Source organism: Lampetra fluviatilis, chromosome 13 (genome assembly GCF_964198595.1).
Source record: "Lampetra fluviatilis chromosome 13, kcLamFluv1.1, whole genome shotgun sequence".
NCBI lineage: Eukaryota > Metazoa > Chordata > Hyperoartia > Petromyzontiformes > Petromyzontidae > Lampetra > Lampetra fluviatilis.
In genome coordinates this window covers 15,146,866-15,169,484 of record NC_136287.1, presented here as the reverse complement: position 1 = coordinate 15,169,484, position 22,619 = coordinate 15,146,866, and the positions used below count along the sequence as shown (strand labels likewise).

At 49.8% G+C, this 22,619-nt stretch overlaps 2 protein-coding genes across 7 annotated transcripts; both read left to right on the top strand.

Annotated features, from left to right (window-relative positions):
* Positions 1 to 83: 83 nt before the first annotated feature.
* On the top strand, positions 84 to 15,785 carry ICE2 (interactor of little elongation complex ELL subunit 2). Of its 6 annotated transcripts, none has more exons than XM_078862409.1 (16): positions 84 to 119; positions 725 to 881; positions 2,506 to 2,610; positions 3,085 to 3,454; positions 4,757 to 4,876; positions 5,576 to 5,716; positions 5,916 to 6,026; positions 6,679 to 6,841; positions 7,475 to 7,647; positions 8,354 to 9,359; positions 9,745 to 9,923; positions 10,672 to 10,801; positions 11,376 to 11,457; positions 11,621 to 11,671; positions 12,226 to 12,478; positions 15,706 to 15,785. In XM_078862409.1, the coding sequence occupies exons 1-16, from the start codon at positions 95 to 97 to the stop codon at positions 15,760 to 15,762; spliced, it is 3,123 nt and encodes a 1,040-aa protein (XP_078718535.1). In that variant the 5' UTR covers positions 84 to 94; the 3' UTR covers positions 15,763 to 15,785. The 6 variants fall into 6 exon arrangements, with proteins under 6 accessions (XP_078718535.1, XP_078718533.1, XP_078718532.1 ...); XM_078862406.1 differs by lacking the exon at positions 15,706 to 15,785 and adding an exon at positions 13,510 to 13,804 and having other exon boundaries at positions 86 to 119; positions 5,579 to 5,716; XM_078862404.1 differs by lacking the exon at positions 15,706 to 15,785 and adding an exon at positions 13,510 to 13,804 and having other exon boundaries at positions 87 to 119.
* A 184-nt stretch (positions 15,786 to 15,969) lies between these two features.
* On the top strand, positions 15,970 to 22,476 carry TBCA (tubulin folding cofactor A). The gene is made up of 4 exons (XM_078862403.1): positions 15,970 to 16,128; positions 18,560 to 18,662; positions 20,142 to 20,228; positions 21,275 to 22,476. The coding sequence occupies exons 1-4, from the start codon at positions 16,076 to 16,078 to the stop codon at positions 21,356 to 21,358; spliced, it is 327 nt and encodes a 108-aa protein (XP_078718529.1). The 5' UTR covers positions 15,970 to 16,075; the 3' UTR covers positions 21,359 to 22,476.
* Positions 22,477 to 22,619: the final 143 nt, after the last annotated feature.

The window sequence follows — 22,619 nt, the reverse complement described above, 5'->3', positions numbered from 1 at the left end:
CAGATGCGAGCGGCGGGGAGGGAGGTGGGGGGGGCTCGGGGAGAGGGGTTGGAATCTGCTCTCATTCTATGTGCACTAGCAACTCTGAAGCTGGATGCTCTTTTTGTCTATGGAATTCGGTGAGCCGTGCGCTTGAACGGCTCCACGTTGTTAATGCCGCTCGTGTTCCCTCGTTTCTCGGACGTCTTCGAGAAGCTACAGTCGTGACATTTCAAGGGCGTCAGGATTAGCTTTAACCTTCCAAATCTTGCTTCACGCCGACTCAGATAAAAATACAGGACGTGGAGTGCTTTCATTATAAAACAGTAAATATTGAATTAAACGTTAGCTGGTAATTGGAATAACGTTTTTATTTTGTATTTATTTGCAGTACGCCGAACATCCATTAATTGGAACGGCTGTCGTCCGAAGCCCGGGCTTGTTATTGTTTGTGGTGGTGCAATCGAGTTAATACACAATGGTACTGCATTGTTATTGTAAACTTGCTTTTATTGTCGCATTCAATTCTGTCAATCCACTGCTAAAGGCGCTACCGGCTATGGGCAGAGTTTGTTGTAGAGCGGACTGTACTGCACTTCGCCGTGACGGTCAAGTGCAGGATAGAGACACGGGAATCCAACTTGGGTGGCCGGGTTTTTAGCGCAATGCGCGAACCACTGCTTCCCGGCTGTGGCGTGACGGTGGTGGGCTGCCGCCCCTTGTGTGTGTGTGGGTCGTGGGCCAGGCGGAGCTGCTCCGTGTTGCTGGGTGAGCCTCCTCCTACCGCTGCTGCTGCGACCACTGCCGCCTCCACGTGGGCCCAACGCGACCACGTGGGGCCCGCGCCACTTCCGCCGGCGTGACCCACGACCCGGAAGAGGCACGAGCATGGACATTGATTGGTGGGTGGAGTCGCGCGCCGGGGTCACCGTGACCGTGACCTCGCGTGACCCCGGGGGGGGGGTGGCGTTTTGCCCCCCGTGAGTCGTGTGGCCATACTTCACCACTCCAGCCAGTGCGGTTTGCATTGTGAAGGCCGTGAGCACCGATGTCGGGGAAGAGTTCAGTCCAGACATCATGGGCTCGGCTCTCTGTCGCAGCAGCCTAGAGCCAGCAGCCTAGAGCCAGCAGCCTAGAGCCAGCAGCCTAGAGCCAGCAGCCTAGAGCCAGCAGCCTAGAGCCAGCAGCCTAGAGCCAGCAGCCTAGAGCCAGCAGCCTAGAGCCAGCAGCCTAGAGCCAGCAGCCTAGAGCCAGCAGCCTAGAGCCAGCAGCCTAGAGCCAGCAGCCTAGAGCCAGCAGCCTAGAGCCAGCAGCCTAGAGCCAGCAGCCTAGAGCCAGCAGCCTAGAGCCAGCAGCCTAGAGCCAGCAGCCTAGAGCCAGCAGCCTAGAGCCAGCAGCCTAGAGCCAGCAGCCTAGAGCACCTGTTATGCATCCCAGCGACATGCAGGCGCAGCCACTGCTTAGCTTCACCACGCTGGGCGATGTGGAGGCAACATTGCCAGTGAGTGGTTGTTGAACGCGTCGCCTCGTCACGGTTACTTGAGGACAGTTACTCATTTCAGGTGGTTATCGCATAAGTCACTTTTGTTGAACTCGCAAAGTAAAGTACTGTAACTGCTAAAGTTATGCCCCCTCAGTTATGTTGTATGTATATTGAACTTCTTTCGCACCGTCCGTAGCCAACCATGCTCATCGGTACCAGCAAGTGCATTGAAAATTGTTAATACTCCCGACTGATGCTCCTGCTGTTGTGGAGTGACTCATGTAGCCAGCTTATGGCTGCAGGGTTTGGTAGTACATGTTGTTTATGTCGTTTATTGTGAAAATTCGGCCAGTTCCTATGATAACGGTTACATTGATATTATGGCTTTATTTTGGTGGTTTCGGTAAGTTTTTTGGTTTGGCCATGTTTGTTTGTTGTAGTACGGAGTTAGACTGATGGCCTTAACCGAAGTTGGCTTGTGGTTGTTGTTGTTTGACTTGCATCCCACTGGGATTTTTGCACACAGCGTTGGTGTACGGTGCTTTTTCTGCAATATTTTTCTGTCTCTTCTTGGATTTTCTGTTAGTACTTAGTCACATAGTCACTTTAAGATGTTTTCTTGTTCATGTTTTTTGTTTGTTGCGGTTGCACACGATTCAAGAGCCGAATGGCTCACAGGGCTACACCTAATAAATGAAACTGAAAACTGTTTGTGGACAAAGTGGGATGTGTGTGGTATGCGAGTGATGTGAGTGACGGGGGTAAGGTCGATGCGAGTGGCGTGTGAGTGACAGCTGACAGCCTCCAGAGCGAGTCCCCTGTCCACCCAGACGTGGGTGCTGAAGTGCTCACGGTGCCCGGCCCACGACGGTTTTGTGTTCATCACCGCCGTGTTCGTGGTGCGTGTGACCACGTGGTCTCTCGGGACGTGGTGCTGGCCACCCACCCCCTCGCGTACCCTTCCGGCCTTCATAGGTGCTCGCTAACAGCACTTGCCCCAACAGTCTGTTGAGGCTAGACGGGGGATCTTTGTCTGTGTCTAGGGACGTGGATCCCAGCAATGGGGTCGGGGTCTTCTTCTCAAACGACCTCTACGAGGAGCTTTCATTCATCCCAGCGTTGGAGCGGCAGTGGGAGGCAGTTCGCAGGTGATGGCCTCGTGTTGACAGCGTCGTGCAAGGCTGAGTTGCCTCTCCCTATTTAATCAGTCGAGTTCCTCAGATAAGTAGTAATTCGCTTTACTATCTAGTGATGCACAGTTGTCACTTGGCGCTTGAAAACACGGGTTCAAGTATTGGCAAGCAGCAATGTCATGATGCATTGATGCAAGAACATTTAAAGGCAAAGCTGACTTGCTGTTAGCTGCTGCTTATCTACACTGTGCATAAACGTCCTTTATAATTAGATGATTTTCCATTGAGACCAGAAGTCTCTTTTAAAGGAGTTGACTTTTAAGTAATACACAGCAAAGTATTTATTTTCATAATTATGAGTGTTATATCATGTAAAGTTGTTTGAATATCGCGCCAAGGCAGGAGAGCTCCTTCTGCAGCAGCTTGGACGAGAACGCGTGTAGTGTTATTGATGAAGAGTGCTCCTCTACGCCGCCTGTGAATCCGCAGAGCGAGTGGAGATGCCCACAAGCGGGGGAGGGACACGGACGTCCACGGAGCAAAGGTGACCGGCGCCACGGTTCAGAGCCCGAGGAAAGCGGAGGAGCCGGCGGCCGCCCGGAAGGACGCGGCCCACACGGCCCGGGGCCCCGCGCGACCCGGGACGGCGGCGCATGCTGGGCCGGCGGCGAGTCCCCCGCAGGGACAGGCGGTGCGAGCCGTGGCCCTGCCCCAGCCCAGGGTCCCCTACCCATGCTACTCGGCCCTCACTGAAACTGAGCAGAAGCAATACTTGTACCTGCTGAAGTGCAGCCTCGCCGGTGGTGCGGCTGGGCCCGACGGCTTCAGGGGAGGATGGAGCCAGCGACTCGAGTTCCAGGTCGGTGTCTTGCTCCCCGCTGGGTGCTGGGCGCTATGTCGCATTGGCACAAACACGTTCCCAGCTGAATCGGTGGCTGCGGAAGCTGCGGTGCGTTTCATTGAATCCGTTTTCAGGAAACGCCTTCAGAGCTGGCAGCTCTGTGTTTAGGTGACAACAAGGCCAGTTTCAGACGCATCTACACACACACATGCACCAGCGAGGTGTGACAGGGCACACCGGAGGGGAGGACTGTAAGGGACTGGAGGGATGGTGACTTCAGCCAGAATAGATGCACTGGCACTGGGGATTCACTTAAGAGTTGAGTTGCTTCATGAAATCAGTAAGAGCTGTATGCCCCTATCTAGCTGTGAAGTTATAAGATCCAAACATTGTAGAACAACATTAATATAACTTTGAAAAGTAACAAGCCCAATACATTATTACATTGAAGATCTTTTTTGTGAACTCATTGCCATATAAAAGTAAACCACCATTGTTTTTCATTCGAGAGACTGTCTTTGACAATGCCATTTAACCCATGTGACCCAATTCCAACCTATCAGAACTGTGGTGTATTTGAGATCACATTCAAACTGCTTTTCAACAAAACCAAATACAGCTCACATCACTTACAATTTGTAACAAACCAAATGTAGTCCATGTGAGACAAAACAAGGAAAATTCAACATTGAAGGGCAAATGCATTGCAGAAAGGTAGCGCTGTTCTGCTTCACCTCTGTGCTTTTTTTGTGATGCCACATTTGCCACTGGTACAGTGGTCGTTGTGGTCCATGACAGCCGTGCTGTGTCTGGGTGTCGTGGTCTCCGAGAGCTCTGCTGTGGGGGGCTAACAGGCGTTGGTGTGCAGTGGGCCAGTTACCCACTCCATCTCGGTTTTAGCATAATTTTTACCACCAGTCATCGTCAGTACCATTTTGCGTAAAGTAACTTCCACATTAAGTCTCAAAGCACATCTCAAAACACTTTAAGATGAAGCTTCAAAGGTATGTTGCCTCAAGTAAAATCAGCAGGAGTTGGTTAAAACATCCCTATATAAGATCACACAGCTTGGGAAATTGTTTACGCCAGTTCTGGCTGCCTTCCCACCGCATGTGGTTTCCCGCTCCTCCGTGTGAAAACTGTACGCATTCCAAATTCTACAGCGATTTGAGGTTCAATTTGCACAAATGACGCGATGTAAAATTAAAGAATATGAAAAAGATTACCATAAAGTTAAGTTGTGGAGCTCCCACCTTGTTACCGAAGTGGAGAAGTGTTCAGCCAGTCTTGTTGATGGTCTCCATCGGCATGGACACCCAGCACTTGAAGCAGCGCGTGGCTGAGGAGGTCCCGGAGTTCCTGAGATTCGTGCACAATGCGGCCAAGCAGAACCACGGCGACTACGACCACATGAGTCCGGCCGCTGCGCTCTACACACAGGTGCGCTGCACTCGCTACGCATGGCACTCTATCTGCGGAACGCTGCCATCAGAGAACACAATCACATTCAGCAGAAAATGTAATTGCATCTTTACTTTTACCTACTTTTACTAATACATCCAGGAGAGCCACACAGAGTAATAGGAATATTTTTTTACGTTAAAATGTTTTCAGCTAATGAACGATGAGTGTTGACTATACTTGTGGAAGGAAACCAGAGCATTCGGAGAAACCCCATACGTGCAAGGGGACAACATTATATCCCCGTCAGGATGAAAACAGATAGCGATTAGTCCACTTGCTGTACTGCTTCTCTGGCCCAGCCAGGATATGGCAACTTGAAGCCCATGGGAAAGGAGTTTCACATTTTTGTAATCCACCAACCCTCACCTCCACAGCACTGGTTTACAGACCACGTGTATCGCCACCGCCACCCGGATATGTTTTTATAAAGGCAAGCAGTAGCCGTGTGGGCCACCCTGTTCATAAGCTCTATATCCGTGATGATGTTTTTTATTGAAAAAAATTGCAAATTGTGTTGAAATCTGATAACTTAGCCTCTGTGGGTAACAGACTTAGTGGATGAAGGATGATGGATAGGAGGAGTTCAATGGCAATTACAAATTTAGATGTAAAAGCGAAGTGTGAAATGTTCCAAAGTATAGCAGCGTGAATGTGTGTTGGGCCGTGTGTCAACAGAAGCATTTTGAGGCGAGCGTGCGGAGAGTGCAGCTCCTGCCTCCGTTCTACTCGGTGATGGAGACGCTGATGCTGACGGGCGCGGGTGCCACATCCCTGCCACCCCTCACCCTCACCCACCACAAAACGCTGCTGGCCCTGGTGGGCACCACCACGTGACAGCCTCGTATCGCACGCTGCTTCACGCCACACCGCCTGTGTGTGTGTTGTGCGAGTGCTGTGAGTGCTGTGTGTATTACGTGTGTGGCGCTGTGTGTAATGTTCTGTTTGTGTGCGTCATATTGCATGTAATACTGTGTAAGTGCTTTGAGTGATGCTGTGTGTGTCGCGCTGTGTGCAGGGAAAGGTTCCGTTTGTAAAGGTGCCTTCAGGCCTGCGTGTCAACATGCTGACATTGCCCAGCAGCGCTGAGGCTCTGCTCCCTCTGGTTTCTGAAGGGATGAGTTTTACGGTGACGCTTGCAATTTGTGTTTCACTCCATTGATTGAGAGAGCTGTTTAGCCACGTTAGCGGAAGAATAATTGTTACTCAAGCCTACATTTTTTCTGGCGGGCTTCTCGCCTTCATGGTTATGAGGGATCCTCCATAAAAGAGATTTTTTTAGTTAGATCGCGTAAACATATATAAATGTGTCATTAAAACCTGCCACCACCCGACACAGCCAACTAGTAAGGGTTGTCACGTAAACAGAACGTGCCAATTCGTCGCTAGTACAGCACACCGGTGTGTTGGAGAGCGCTAGCCACACCATTTGCAATCTGAGTACGACGTTTCGCCAGTAATTACAACTAGCTTCATCAGGCGACAGCCACAAATCTGGCTGTCGCCTGATGAAGCGAGTTGTAATTACTGGCGAAACGTCGACTCACGAACATAATATTAAATACAATACATTTCCCATTACAAACAATGGTTTGGGCAAATTACTTAAAAAATCATTCAAATTAAAATGGAGTTACAGAAACATCAAACGAGGTTCATGATTATTATTGCACTTTTTTAAATAGACAAAGCTGCTACCAGCCTGAGTGGGCTGAACTGTGCCAAACACTGCTCTGCACCACGTGGCTGAAGCGCATTGTGTGTGTGCGCGCAATCGGCAGGAGCTGAGTGAAGACGTGAATGTGGAGAAACTGGCGGTGAAGTATGGCGTGAGGGTCTGCATCACAGCTCAAGCCTTGTTCACGCTGCTTAACAATCACGGCCCGAGCTTCCAGGATGCGTGGGAGGTCCCCGTGTGTGTGCGGCAACTGCCGGCCCGCGCAGGTCAGCACTGGCGCCGCATCGCGAGTCGTCGTAGTCGAGGAGCAACAACGCTTTTAATGCGACCGCTAACAGCGGCGATTCCCAACCTTCCCAGTGCTGCGGATCACTGTCAACACTGAAAACTAAAATTGCAGACTGCCACGGAATCTTGTGCTTTGTGAAAATTGTACTATATGTATGAGTCCCCAGGAGCACTTACCCCACAGCCTTGCAGACTGTGGGAGCTCTGCGGAGCGCAGGTTGTAGCCCTGGTGCAGGCAGACTAGAGAAGCAACACCGTTCATTGCAGCTGCTCCAAGCAGTGGTCCCGAGCTTCCTGGACATGCAGATCTCTATTAACCCTCACACGTGTTTTGCAGATCACCAAGCCCCAATAAAATGTTTCTAAATGAAAGCTACTCTAAAAGCGCCTTAAAATGTTCATATAAAAATTATGAACCTACTTTTCAGTGAATAATCCAAGTTGTGCAATGGGCTGCAAAACACTGTGTATTTAAAAAATATCCTTGTATCTATAAACTGCTCCGCGGATTTGTGTAAATAATTGTGCTGGAGTGCACTGTGCTGAGAAGCTGTAGAGCGTGTATTCTTGCTGCCACTGGCGTAGTGTGCGTGTGTGTGCGTGCCGTGCAGGGCAGCAGACGGACAGCTTGGTGTTCATAGAGTCGCCCCTGCCTCCCAAGGAGTGGACTGTGCGTAAGAGAAATGAGATATTCTTCCAGGCTGCCCTGGAGGCAGCCATGATGAACCCCACAAGCAACGTGGCCCTTCAGGCCATGACGCTGGAGCAGCTGACGTCAGTCCCGGTGAGCCCAACTGCCATACGCAAATAAAGTCACGAACACAAATCGTGCACCCAGGCAGATCCGCATCTCAGTCATTACGGATTTTAATGATGATGGGCAGCACCAGGTAAGCTGTATGACCTGGAGTCAGAATCACTCCCAGTTCACCTTGGGATGTCCTCAAGCCCCTGTAATATTTAACTTTTTTTGACCACATTGTTCAAGAAGCTTTGAAATAATTCTATACCAGTGGGAGGCTGATCGATATCTGGATGCGTTCAAGAGATGGCTGTCACTGGTTAATGATGTCGATGGCTGGTGGTCACATTTCAATCTGAGGCATGAGAGACCTAGGATGGTAAACCAGAAGATAGTGAGCTCAACACCCTTGGGTAGAGATGGAGTATCACCAGTACCCACCTTAATATGGTATTGCCCATTCAGTGGAAAGCAGTCCCACCTTGGCATCCTGTATGGTAACTCAGTCTAAATAAGTATCTGGCAGATTATGTAAACATCAGCACGAAGAAGGTAAATGTGGTTAGGCCTAATGCTAGCCCCATGACCACCTTGAGTTCAATACAAGCCTCTATAGATATTTCAAACAGCACTTGCTAATCTGCAGGGCTGTATAGTGGTGTGCGTGTGTATGCATGAGCGCAGGCATACGCTTTTATGTCTGTGTGCGTATGTACGGTTGTAAATTCGTGCATGTGTTTCCACGCAGGAGTGTCCCGTCGGACGCATGGAGATGCCACTCAGCAGAGCGGTCAACGCTGGCCTGGACCTAATGAGCGACTACACGGAGATGGAGACATTTGGCAATGAGATGCCCATCCCTTGCCAGCAGCCGGGCAAAGATCTGTCCCCCGTTGTAGGGCAACTCGGAGAAACACGGAGCGGGTTCCATTGCGCCGGTGTGAAGGGCGGCGGCTCAAGCGGAGCCACGGAGGAGCATAGGCGGCCTCCACTGGGGCTCACCGCGACCCTGGCAGCAACTAGCACCAGCCTTCTGGCTGCTCAATCCACCAATTGCGGTCACGCCGCTGCTAGTAAGTCCACGCTGACCTTGTTTGGTTTGGACTCGGAGGAAGCGTCGCCGAGGGAGACTGAGCTCGACAACTTGAGTTCTTCTGGCGCGGACGGAACAGCGGAGACGGAGCCCCGGCCGAGTGAGAGCGGCGCGGAGTCGAGTGACACAGAACTCGTCATTGATGAAGGAGACAACGCCACCGCTGCCGGCAGGAAGCGAAGGTTGCTCGCCGCCGGGTGCCCCGAACGGCTCGTGTGCGGGGAGAAGGGGGGCGATAAGGAGGGGCCATGTGCGCCGTTCACTTCTGAGTGCCTCGCGAGCTCTGGCCGAACAGCACCCTTGGCCCCACAGGGTTCGTGCCAGGAGCCCGGCTCTGATAAGGCCCAGAGCAGCCCTCACACGAGGGCGACCAAAGCCGCTCAGAAGAGGAGGAGTGCATCTGTAGACACGGGCCCTCTCGGACACATCCTCAAGATGCAAACGAAGCTAATGGAGGCGCACGTCAGGAGGCTACCCCCCCCGCCCCCTGCGTTACACGGCACGGCTGTGCCTGCTGCACCAATGGCACCGCTGGCGATAGAGCTCGGTGGCAGTGAGCAGCGACCTCCGACCTCCCCCCGTGCTTGGCCCGGTGGGAGCAGCCGTGACATCTGCCTGGGAAGAGGGGAGGCGATGCCTGCACCGGAGGTGCAGGGTGCCGGTGAGTAGAGAAGTGCACTTTATGTATTATTATTACTCTTGTTTACCCATGAAAACCATGGGGCAGGGCAGCCGAGCTCCAGCTCCTAGAGAACGCTGCTCCCATTCGGAGTCACCACCGCTGTAGAGACAGCGCCTCTAAGCAGAGGTGTGTAATCCATCACGTTGGTGCCCACACGCCGGCACTCTGCCACTGCATATTCAGTGCCCTTGCCGTAGCGGTCATGGAAAATCTGAAATTTGCCATGGAAAAGTCATGGGAAAAATTTTGTATTTGCATAAGAGCCCTGCGAATACGTCCTTGTTTGGTTTGTGGAAAAGGTGGCGACGATCCTACACACCCATTCCACGCTCCCCCACACGGCGGTGACGATTCTGTCCCACAGAGCTCTTTTCTAAGGAACTGCTGCAGGAGGAGGAGCACGCGTCGGAGTTTGTGCCTCCAGCCACAGGGAACGTTGCCTACAAGCTGCTCAGCCTGGCTGACTTGCCCCTGCTGGTGCGCACGCACGTGCACAGGGCCCAGACCAGGCCCAGGAAGGCCTCGCGCACAGCCACGAAGAAGGTGAGGCTCATCAGCGCTCACACAGGAGCCACACAACCGCACGGTCTGCACATCCACACAGGGCGGCAAGAAGTGGTGAAAGGACGTGGAGGAGGGGAGTGCTGAAGGCTGTGGAAAGCGGTGTGGGAATGAGTTGACGATGATGTATGTATGTTGAACTTCTTTCGCACTGCACGTAGCCAACCATGCTAATCCGAGGTGCGGTTGGTGATGACGGTTCGGTAGTCAGCGATGGGCACCCAGGGCACCACGGTGCACTGTGGCAGCACAGCAGCGAGGCATGGTGATGCTCTATCTTGATATCCACTGTCTTAGCGGGGTGCAAAGGCTATTCACGTGTCTATAGGAAGTGATTTTATAAGTTAAACAAGATACTGCAGCAGTAACTTAACCCTAATGCTGGTGGCTCGCAATCAGAAGGTTGAGAGTTTAAAACCTGCTTGGGGGTTGACTTTGCCTATCATTCCTCCAGAGTCGATCAAATGAGTACCACTTTGTGCAAAAGTCAACCCTGCATACACTTCTCCCTGCCATAGGAATGTTGAGTTTTCATCACTGGTTCTGCAGGGGCGTAAACAGGAGATGAGCACCGATGCCCAAATGCTCATTTGAGCAGCAAATCACTTGTGACTCGACCAGAACAGTGAGGAATTGTAGCTTCGTATTGGTTTGCATGAAAAGCAGCAAATGCACAGTGGGCACGAGGCCCTTGTATGCATTGCGTGTGTCCTGTGCATGGTGCCGACAGCAAGTGCCAGTGCGCGTGTTTGCCAAGACCGAGTACCAGGCCTGCTACGGGCTCGAGGCAAACACCCTGGCGGAGGACTGCGCACTCTGGCTGGAGGCGACACTCAACAGTAACAGTTGGTTCTACAGGGGTAAGGTCGCACGCAGCACGAGACACACCCCTACATCACGGCTGTAGCGCAAAGGAAGACGCAGTCCAAACATAAATATGCCATAAGCACCCAGGCTCAGTTGGGCTCTCCCGCACGAGTGTAAGGCTTCGCTAACGAGATTGTAACGTGACTGACACGAACGGTGCCTGCGCTTTACTTCACTGGGCTGCGCCGGCCCTTTGATTTAACTGGCACTGCTTGACGACTCGGCACCACTGTATTTTTAACTGGCACTGCTTGACGACTCGGCACCGCTGTATTTTTGCGCGATGCGAGGTGCTCGCTGGGAGCCGCCACGTTCGGCCAATGGAGGTCGGTGCTCGAAAGGGAATTTGGAAAGCGAATTGGCCATGCCAATCTTTGCGGCACGTTAAACGGGGTTGCACAGGTGAATTGGCAGCAGCTGATGTGTAAAGTTGTTTGTAATCATCATTCAAATGAAAAACACTTTTGGGGCCTCCAGGTGTAAATGTAGAATTGCTGGTGGCTGCCGAAGCGTGTGCTGGGCGCTGCTGCGCGAGTGACGTCGCCGTGCGAATGTGGCCGTGTGCAGGGCGAGTGGACGTGCTGACCGCTGAGCCGCTCCTCTTGGAGGAGTTCTCTTCCTCCGATCTGCGCCGCAGCCTGCACTACAAGTAAGTGCAGCACCACTCTGAGCTCTCTAGGAGCTAAAGAGATAACATCACGCTAAGCTATGAGATAAGAGATACACAAAATTCCATTGCATTAGTCCACTGCAATGTGTGAAGTGCACACTGCTGGTCATGATCTCATGGAGTTACTGTGTTTGTTTTCCAGCCCCACTGAGCCTCTGAAGTTGCTTCACAGGATAATGAAGAGGCTGTACAGGTCCGTTCTCTAGACTTCTCTATGATGTATTATTTTTAATCTGTTTTCATGTCACCGATGCAGAGAGAGAGTCTTAGTTATAGTGATAAATAGGAGGACCGTCAGGGCCCGTGAAGCAGTGATCGATTGCACGTGGGAGCAGAGATGTTCAGTGGGGGGAAAGGAGATCTGGGACCTGGTCGATGGTGGCCGAGGGAGAAAAAACGAGAAGTTGCTTTGGTGGTCGCTAAAAGTGACAAGTGAAATGGCGGTGAGCGAGATGGACTTGGTGTTAGAGATGACAAGGCTTAGAGTGTGCCCATGGGAGAGTGTGGGACGTGAGATATAGGTGTCATCTTGACCTCATAGGCATTACTAACCAGATTAAAATTCGTAACCACTGAAAATGTATTCTAATTTAATTATCATTTACCTAGAATAATGATTAATATTGCATTAAGTATAACTACTGGTAAATATAGAAGCCTAGTAGCAGCACAGCATTGTTATGTGTTGAGCAAACCCAACGATCTATGGTAAATCTAGTGATTCATGTTTCTTGTTCGTGTGTGCAGCCTGCCTGCAGGACACTACCTGCTGAGCCACGTGGCAGGAGACGTGTCCGGCGCTCTGTCCGGCAGCGTGTCCAGCGCTCGCAGCGCGTACAACCTGCACTCGGCCCACGGGCAGCTCCCCAAGGCGGCCTGCTCGCCCTGCGTGCCCTGGGTGCCCATCAACACCTGCCTACTGCTGCCCTTCCACTCGCAGTATGGCCGTGTCCCGGGAACGTTCCCCCCCTCGCCTCAATGCCGTGGCACCGCAAACAAGGTGAGGGGTGGCTGTCGGTGTGGTGCAAGGGGTAACACACAGCTGCCAAAATAATTTATTTTATTTTAAAGTTTATTTTGTTTAATCAGGTGAGAACTCATTTGCAAGAGTGATCTACGAACCCTCATGCACTGGATTGCCGCTGTAATGTTAAGCACCGTGCACTGGAGACATCACAGAGTTGGATAATACGTGGACCAATTATTGTTTTTTATGAGCTAGCTGGAAAAGTGTTTATTTATAATTGTATATGTCAAGGGTGGAGGTCGGCTGTTTTCTAAGAAGTAAGGAATTTGTAGAATGACACCCTGAAAAGGTGCCTCACTGGTTCACCTGGATTTGTGTGAATTCTAACTCTCACGTTTTGACCATGAGTGCTCAACTTGCCAAAAATGAAAATGTTTTTTTTATGTGTAAAATTATTGAGCAGTTTCCTTTGTAATGTAGTTTGATTTGGGGCCATCCATTTAGTACGTATGCATGGAGGGGGGTTAACCCAAATGCGTACGCTTGCGTATGGGGGGTCTACTGACAATGTACGTATGCATAGGAAACGGGGGGAGGGGGGGGTGAAGCCTCGATAATAATTTGTCTACATTGGCCTTCAAATTAGTTAGATAGTCTGGCGGTAGACTATCTGTTTGCTTTAACACGTTAATATTATTAATCCTTGATCGTTTCTGCATGGATTAAATATCGGCCATTCTATAGGATTCGGGGGGGGGGGGGTGCGCCAAGCATACGTACGCAGGTGGGGGGAGTCAAGTTTTGACAGATTTTTGCGTACGTACTAAATGGATGGCCCCTTTGGCTTTTCAAATCTGTGGAAGTTACTAAGCCTTTTGAAATGTGAGTCTGTGTTGAGTCTGTATTTTATAGCTAAGGCCTAAACCTTTCTTTTTAGTATTGCAACATCAGCCAGTTACAGTTTTACGTGGATTTATTTGTGCAATGTAGCCAAGTGCAGAGCTTATCCGATCACGCACAATGGCATCTTCACGTTACTCAAGATGCTGCACATGTGCCAACAGAGAAATAACTTCAAAGCCGGCAGTGCCCATGGAGGCAGCCACGGTGATAGCAGCGGTCACCAGGCTTCCAGTCAGAGCAGCACGGCAGCCGGTGCCCCGGGGAGCAAGAAAAAGAAGAAAAAGAAGAATAAGGGGATGAAGAGGAAGATGGCCTGGGAGGAGAGGAAGCAGCAGCTGAGTTGGCACAAAGGTGGCGGTGGAGAGACTCTGCCTGGCCAGTCGTAGATGGCAACGTGTTCGGACTTGTACACTTTTAAGATAGACGACAGCCCAAAATAAAACCGTGTGTATCTTGTCAATTCGTACCTATGCTGTGTGTCATGGGCTGAGTTTAAACCTTCATCAATAAGAAAATAAAATCATGGCTTTCTGTGCTATAGTTAAGGGAATTTATTGCTGTTAAATTGTTTAGGGGGTGTCACAAGAGTGCTAGACCTTCACTTTCACGTCTATTTTATTTTTAATGAAGCTTAAAAATTGTTACGACCAGCGTCTAAGTACAGATCTACTGGAAGCGATATGTATTGTGGTGGATTGTCTCTTTTAAGATCATCACGTGCGTGAATGATGCCAGTCCATAAACCTGCCGTACATAAGGTGCCTATTTTTGTTGATGCTGTTATCAAATGCCGTCAAACTCAGCCACAAAACGATATTTGTGAACTTGGAGTTTAGATTATACGAAGATGATGTGAAGAACCCAAGATGGGGGAGAATTTGAGCACGGATGTGTTGGAGTTTCTTCAGTCGGTGTTGCTTACGTAACTTGCTGTTATTGCATACCGTATTTTTTGTATGAGCGCAAACAGGATGGCATTGCTGAAAGGCACTTGGGTCTGCATAGATCTGGCTGGAATCAGAATAGTTTTTGCTTCACACTTGACAATAAAGTACATTTGTAATAATCGTATTGTTACCTAATTTGCTTTGTCCCATCAGGTAGTGCACTCAAGGCCCACACATTTCGTAAGCTGATGGTCTCTGGCTCACCGATTGAGGCAGTAGGATCTGGCAGCAGGCCATCCTCCTGTGAACTCATTAACTTAACACAGACACGTCTTAAATATACCCATGCCTCTCGAGTAACAAGTATTCCGCCATGTTGATTGTTCATCTGCGTTGGCACGGTGACGAACGTGACCTCACGCCCACCCTGTTGCAGCGCTGTTGCAGATCACTCTTGAGACTCTCCTCGCCTCCAGGGATCTCTACTGGTTGAAACAAAATCAACCCGAACTGCGTGGCAAGGAAGTGTTTTTTGAGTTGCAGTCCTAGAAAGTTGATTTCCCCCGAGTCGCCATAGCCTGTGTGAACACGGCAACATACATGAAGATTGTTAGAAGCCATGGCATAACATGACGCACAACTACATGGCTTACTGCAGCCGATGGGGGAGGTAGGAGGTCCTGCAGAATTGAGATAGATTAGAATTATTTAGAAGAGAACGAGACCTCGGGGTCAATGACCACCAACGATTTGCATCCTCTGGCAGTGTAATGCCAGTGGATAAGGTGTACGGTCAAACACCCGTGGTCTTTACCAAGTGATAGAGTCCTTGAAAAACGAGGACAAATGTATCTCTTCAAACTCTTATAAACTGAAGCCGACCTCAGGGAGTTTAGACCCCTGTTTGTCACAATCATTGCCGGATTATCATTGTAGCAAACGTAGCAAATGCTACAGGCTCCGCACTTTCAAGGGCCCCGCGCTAAATGCTTTCAAACTATCAATTCAGGTTCAGTGATTCTGCACTTGCTCTATTACTATAGTACTATACCGCCTTCAACTTTTATGAACTGGGTGTTTAAGGTTAGCGATTTGTCGTATTATCTGGCTGTATAGTGTTTTTTTTTATTGAGGGCCCCCTTATAACATATGCTAGAGGCCCCGCACTAGCTAAATCTGGCACTGGTCACAATGGTTGAATTTTGTGTGTAAGTTAGAATTATTGTTGACAATGTACTGCAACAAAGTTGCAAATTACTGCGCACCGTTTGGCCTATATCACAGATCTTCATGTTATGGCAGTGACAATATTAGAAGTGTCAACGGGCTGGAATTGATTTGTACCGAGATCTCATACCAGTATTGCTGTGTTCAACTCTTATCACAATTTACTCCGGGCTTCATCGCCCGTCAACATCTCCAACGTCCTCGTGACATCGTCGTCGCATCGGCATCACGGCCACATTGCAGCGAGACAACTCTGCACGAGCATCAGCTGAGACCTCCCCCAGCCACGCCCACCCGTGACGCCACCAGCGCAGAGACCACGCCGGCCCGTGACGTCACCAACGCTGAGACCACGCCCACCCGCGACGTCGCCAGCGCTGAGACCACGCCCACCCGTGACGTCACCACCGCTGAGACCACGCCCACCCGTGACGTCACCACCGCTGAGACCACGCCCACCCGTGACGTCACCAACGCTGAGACCACGCCCACCCGCGACGTCGCCAGCGCTGAGACCACGCCCACCCGTGACACGAGGAGAGCGGCTTGGAGCGAGAGTCGAGAGGAGACCGCCGAGTCGACAGCAGCGAACGTCCCCAGACGAGAGGCGGAGATGGCGGACCCACGGCAGCGGCAGCTCAAGATCAAGGCAGGGGTGGTCAAGCGGTGAGAGCGTGAGACGCACGGAGTGATACACAGGGAGGGATACAGAGGGAGTGAGACGCAGACACGGGGAGTGAAACACAGGGAGTGAGTCACGGGGAGTGAGACACTGCGACACAGGGAGCGAGTTGAAACACTGCGACACGGGGAGTGAGACCCAGGGAGTGAGACACCGAGACACAGGGAGTGAGACGCGGGGAGTGAGACACCGAGACACGGGGAGTGAGACACCGAGACACGGGGAGTGAGACACCGAGACACGGGGAGTGAGACACCGAGACACGGGGAGTAAGACACGGGGAGTGAGACACCGAGACACGGGGAGTGAGACACCGAGACACGGGGAGTGAGACACCGAGACACGGGGAGTGAGACACCGAGACACGGGGAGTGAGACACGGGGAGTGAGACACCGAGACACGGGGAGTGAGACACCGAGACACGGGGAGTGAGACACCGAGACACGGGGAGTGAGACACCGAGACAGACACGGGGGGAGTGAGACGGGGGGGACTGCGCCAGTTGTGCGAGGCCTGCCCACTGGGCCCGAGGCGTCGCCTCTGCGGCGTGAGACTCATTCGCTCACTAAACATCGCATTGCACCTCATTCTACACTCATTCCTTCACCCACCATTCATTCCTCTTCGTTTACTCAGCTTTTCATTCATCTCCATCCTCTTTCCATTTTTACGCCTATTCACGTTGTAATCTATTCACTCTGTCCACCCTTTACTCATTCACACACCCGCTCGTTACACTCATCGGTTAACTCGTCTGCTCCTTCCCTCGTCAGTCATTCCTTCACTCTTTCTTCATCACGAATTGCATCACGCGACTATTCATTCACCCAACCGCTCGCTCGCCACGATGGGGCCCGCGTGGTGGTGGTGGTGGCGGCAGCCAGGGGCGGCAAAAGACCCCCCCCCAGCGCCCCCCCCCAGCGCCCCCCCCCAGCTCCCCCAGCTCCCCGCCCCAGCCCTCCCCCTCCAGCCCCCCCCCCCAGCTCCCCCCCAGCCCCCCAGCTCCCCGCCCTTGCGTGCGCGGTGATTCATTCATCAGCTCCATGCCAATGTCGAGGCGTGCCAGCCACGCCGAGAGGGCTGTCGCAGACAGAGAGACTTGGCGTCGTGTTGTTGTTCCTTCTCAGTAGGAGCACACAGACCGCAGTAGGCTACACCACGTGGGCTACAGTCTGTGGATTATGCGGCCATAATCGTACTGTGACTCGTGTTTAATATCTCTTTGGGTCTCTATGTATCTCTGAGTCTCGATGTGTCATGGCCACAGTCGCACTACTGTTCTTGTATATGGCAATATGCTCATGTCGAGTGAGCCAGCCACGAAGAGAGGGCTTCAGGAGAGAGTTGGGGTCGTGTTTATGTTCCTCCATTGAAGGGGCGCGGATAACCGTGGTTTACTCGACTGTATAGTCCATCGTTTGGGCTGCATGGCCACACTCGTATTGCGGCTTATCTTTACGTTTCCATTTATGAAGGAGATGTGCGCATCGTCCTGCTGATGTTCTGATGGGGATGGTGGTTACAGCCGTGCCTTTGAGCAATGTCAAAGCCAGGAGGTGTGATGTTTAGGTCTCGCATGAGGAGTTTAGTCTGGACATCTGCATTGGTCCACTGTTCACCCGCGTTCTTCCGAATCGGAGTGAAATTCTCGGATGGTGATGGCACGATCTCAGAAGAGGAATCGGGATTTGGGATTGGCATCGAGCTCATTGCTGAGGTCTTGTTTGGTGTTCCCTGTGAAGTCCGCAATGCTGCTCTGTACAGCAGACAAGATGGGATGCGTCTGACTGAAGCAACTCAAATCTGCGGTTGAGAAATCTATTTCGGTTGCGCTTAGAAGCCTGCTAAACATGTATTTTCTGATTACACGAAATCTTTATTCGAAGTTGTTGAATTCATTTAACAACGTACGAAATTGTGCATTGCATGCACAAAAGCTTCTCCAGACCACCAGCTCGGAATGATTTAATGTGACCACTTTATCGATTAATGCCACCGATTCAAATCATTCAAATGTGACCATCCCATCAGACAGGAGTAGACAAACTGCTGCCTGTTGGTATAGCCACATTTTCTCATTTCCTTTGCAGCCTAAACACCCTCAATGAATCCAGGTGTGGCACGAACAGCATGCCACGACCCATATTGACATGGCTGCCCACAACACTTGGTGGCGTGTCGGATTGCGAGCAAGTTATAGGTCAGGGTGGCAAGGCTGCAGATAAAATCCACTTGTCAGAAGGAAAATGCAATTTAAACGTTCACACAGATCCAGTGGTGCCGAGTGGGGTGTGGTAGTTGCCACGTCTGAAGGATGTAGGCAGTAGGTGTGGCCGTATTAATAGTCTGCGTTATTGTGTCCATGTACCAGAGCTGTAATGGCGTGTGCTCCCATGTGTGTTGTGTGTGTGTAGTATTGCCAAGGAAACGACGATGTACAAGTTGGAGTTGACGCAGCAGGAGGAGAAAGTGGAAAAGATGAAGACGGGGGGAGACGAGTACATGCTCAAGAAGCAGGTGTGCATGCTGTGTGTGTCCCACTGTAGCAGCGTTGATGGTCCACTGCACGTGTGAGCTGCCGTGGTTTGATGGTTAGCGCACTGGAGTTAAAATCCAGAGATTGCCGGTTGGATTCCACCTTCCGGCTCGGCAGGTGAAACAATGGTGAACTTTTTTTAAAGTCCCCCCCACCCACTGCCTCCGTCCACCCAGCAGTATAAATGAGTACACTGCAGTCAATCAAGAGATTTTATGGTGGGGTAAAGTGTGGGTACACCCACCTCTTCCAACATGTCTGGCCAGCGTGTAAGAGTAGACATTATGTCCTCTAGAGTTTCCTCCAGTGGATGCCCATTTGGCAGCAGTGATGTAAGAAAGCAATTGTCGGGCTGTCTCATTTTCTATTACACATCAGTTCCACGATGTATCAGTTTATCGATTAAGAATGATGCCATTTACAAAACGCTCCTTGCATTATGTAATAAACGCAAATTATATGCCATTAATGGGTGAAAAAACTGGAAAATAAGGCATAAATTAGAGAATACAAAGGAGACGGTACACTTTAAAACAATAGTCTAAATCAAAGTGTAACCCAAAATCATGAAAATTAATCAAATCAATGGTGATGTGAATTGCTGGAGGCTGACTGACCTCACAGTTCATGCAATTGCCTTTTATCCACAATAACTTAAATATAATCACAAGTCATGAGAGCGTGAAAAACAGGGAGTGAGACAAGTCATGCACCTATAGACCACACACACATCATCATGTAACCATGGAATACACATAAATCGTGTAAACCATACACAAGGCATAGTTCTATTGAGCTAGGATTACAAAACTGCCTCTTATGTTTATATAAAATGTTTATGGAGGCCATTGGGAACAGAATAATGTAACATATAAAGACTAATCAATCACATACACAAGCTAGGTTTAGGAAAGGGTTCTTATCTTCCATTGACCACATAACCAATCCGATTCTGGAAAAAATTCACGTGAAAATATTCAGAAATGAAAACTATTGACATCAATGGCCTGTTACACTGGGGACTATTAGTGCCACACACGCTCGCGCAATTACTGAAGAGCATGGTACGGTGGAGGCTGCTTTGAAATATACCACTCTAAATTACATTGAGTGAATCACCATGGGAAATGGCTTATTGATCAGAGAATTCAAGAAGCAGACTTCCTGGGGGCTGAACACGGAACATCTGCTCTTCAGCTGTCTGACGGGCAGCTTGGCATTCTGTGTGGAGGTTCAAATATTGACAACAGAGGTGGACAAATACATTGGGAAACCTGTCACATAGAACTCGGGTTGCATTGCAAACATTAAAATGTATATAAATTAATGTGGGTTTTATGCAAAAATCGGCTGGAAAGAATGCTGCATCAGGGTTGTGCTCATTGAGAACTGTTCATACATTCAGTATATGCGCCGACAGCTTGAAAAGTAACCAATGGCTGCGTCGTGTTGGTCATCAGATTGAGGTTCTTCAGGAGGCCAAGATGATGATCCCTGACTGTGAGCGGCGTCTGGCTGCTGCCCACGGGGACCTCTCTCAGCTTGTGGTACGTTGTTGTTGATGTTGCTGCAGCATAAATCTCTTGTGGAATGTCAAAGGGAAAATTATTTCCTGCTCTAATGAGCACTGAGGCGGTGCCCATCTCATGTTTATAGCCATGAGCCAAAGTTGGAACTTCCACATTCCTATGACGGGGGTGAGTCTAACTAAAGAACAGCCACTGGGTGACTTTCCCATTGTAACGACCCTAGAGGGATAATGGGCAGAGTTAGACCCCAAACCAGGATTTGTAATCGCAACCTTACGCTTGCAAGCCGCTCGCTCTAACGCTGAACCACCTGGCCGGAATAGGATATGTGCAGCATGACACTGTCTCCCACACGTGTAGGACGCACGCATAGAGCAAGGTTTTGTCAGAACCCATATATTCCATTCACCATATATTTAGTAAATGTGTGTCTTTGTATATATTTAATTTACATGTGAATTTCTCCTAAATTCTATAACCGTGAACATTACATCAGATACTCTTAGGTTTTTTCGGTAAAGTCACGTATCACTTGATACAGTACATCTAGCTGTGACGGTCCCATCTGATGACGGAGACTTGTGTTGCTTCCGAAACGTCGTGATTTATAATTTTATTTCTATTATTTTATTAATTAAAACATTTTTTTACCTACGTGACTTTACCGAAAAAACCTAAGAGTATGAATCCTTGCAGTCACGAAAGCTTCAAATCTAGAATTACATCAGATCCGCTCAATCGTATATTGGTTACATGAGAACACAGATACTTTGCATGTAACGAATCATCGATTCACCAGCTGGAATTGAGTCTCACGGCATATTATTTAGCATTGTGATATTTAGGCAGATTATATGCAAATATGTTAACATTACGTTTAACTTCAAAAGTGGGTATAACTACAAATAAAACAAAAAAAATGGGACCCAATATAAGTGAGACTGTAAAAACCGATTCTGATTATTGTGACCGCGAATCGTGAAAATTCATGGGCTGCCTGTGGGGTGAATTGTGCCAGCGGAGAGAGGCAGAGCAAACGTGCGTGTGTGCTCTGCATGGTGCAGGAGAACGAGCAAGACCTGGCGGACACGGAAGAGTACCAGGCCGCCGTCGCCATACTGAAGGAAGTCAAGCTGGAGTCCAAATGATTCTTAACTGAGCCTTAATTGTATCACAACCCATTCCTGCAGCAGACATGCACGTTGCTCACCCCCCTGTCTACTGTTTACTGTTAACTATGGGATTCCTCTTATCTGTGGATCCTCTTTATCCGTGAATCCTCTTGGGAAAAAAAAGGCAGCGTATCCATATTTCCTCTTGGGGAATTTACAGATAAAGTGAAAATGGGGGATTAAAAAACGTTGGGAATGTGATGTTATAAGGAGCTTGAATTTTCCATACTGTGGCACGGGTCCCTGCTTTATTCTGCTGTGCGCTGCACCGCGTTGCACATGTGGCGCCAGGTATGCCGGCGAAATAAATACTAAAAAGACGGGTGCATCGCCCACGACTGGACATATCTCCCCCCTTGCGGCTTTGTGGGAGAAACGAAAGGAACCTAAACTCCGGATCACCCTCACGGTTTGCTGCCACACCTTGTTGGGCATTGCCTAATGGAGGCCGTGACTCTCCCTGGTTTCCCCAGATTTGAGTTTTCATCTCCCATAGAAGCTTGCAAGAGTTGGGCAAATGACCGCTCATGATTAAATGGTATATGTGGTAGTATCGTGCATTCCGCGTGTGACGTGGCCATCTTGCAAGAGAGCACAGGCAGCCAGGCCTCAATGCAAGGAGGACCCATCCTACCCAAACCGTCTTATCCACGACGCACTTCCCACTGATTTCCACCTCTTCCACAGCCTAAACCCGGACATATGTCTTCGGTAGCCTATTTATATCGAAACCGCATTGTACCGTGATAAAGTTCAACACAATACTGGTAACAAATCTTGGTACAAATTATATCCTGCCACCTGGGCACAGTCGGGTCAAACACTGATGGGCAGCAAAGCCCCACATTCCCACATCACAGATAATATTAATTCTACGGTATCAAAATATGTATTAAATGAATAAAACTGTCCAGTTCGTTTGTTTGCATAACTCCTTCAGTTCGTATTGCAAATTGTTAAACTTATTGTTAAACTTGAGCTTTGGAATACCGAGGTTAGATAATTTTCCAATTAACTAATTTAATCCACTTAAACGAGATCTTGAGAAGTTTATATGTTTTGCCTTCGAATTAAAAAGTCCAGCTGGAAGCCTGTTTTGTGTGCTGCTAACTGGTCGTGGTTTATGCCAGCTCGTCGTGCGGGGCCCTGCCTGGTGGTATCCCACAGCCAGCATTTGCTTCTATAGCCATGTTTACTTTTGCGGATTTGTGCCTTGTTGGATTTCGGGTATTCTAAC

Bases quoted from the DNA above. Each gene is read 5' to 3' on its own strand.
- ICE2 (XM_078862404.1), top strand. From the start codon at position 95: ATGCTCTTTTTGTCTATGGAATTCG. The intron at 2,611-3,084 runs GTGATGGCCTCG...GTGAATCCGCAG, and splicing joins CAGTGGGAGGCAGTTCGCAG to AGCGAGTGGAGATGCCCACA. The intron at 3,455-4,756 runs GTCGGTGTCTTG...ATGGACACCCAG, and splicing joins GCCAGCGACTCGAGTTCCAG to CACTTGAAGCAGCGCGTGGC.
- TBCA (XM_078862403.1), top strand. From the start codon at position 16,076: ATGGCGGACCCACGGCAGCGGCAGCTCAAGATCAAGGCAGGGGTGGTC. The intron at 16,129-18,559 runs GTGAGAGCGTGA...GTGTGTGTGTAG, and splicing joins AAGGCAGGGGTGGTCAAGCG to TATTGCCAAGGAAACGACGA. The intron at 18,663-20,141 runs GTGTGCATGCTG...GTTGGTCATCAG, and splicing joins AGTACATGCTCAAGAAGCAG to ATTGAGGTTCTTCAGGAGGC.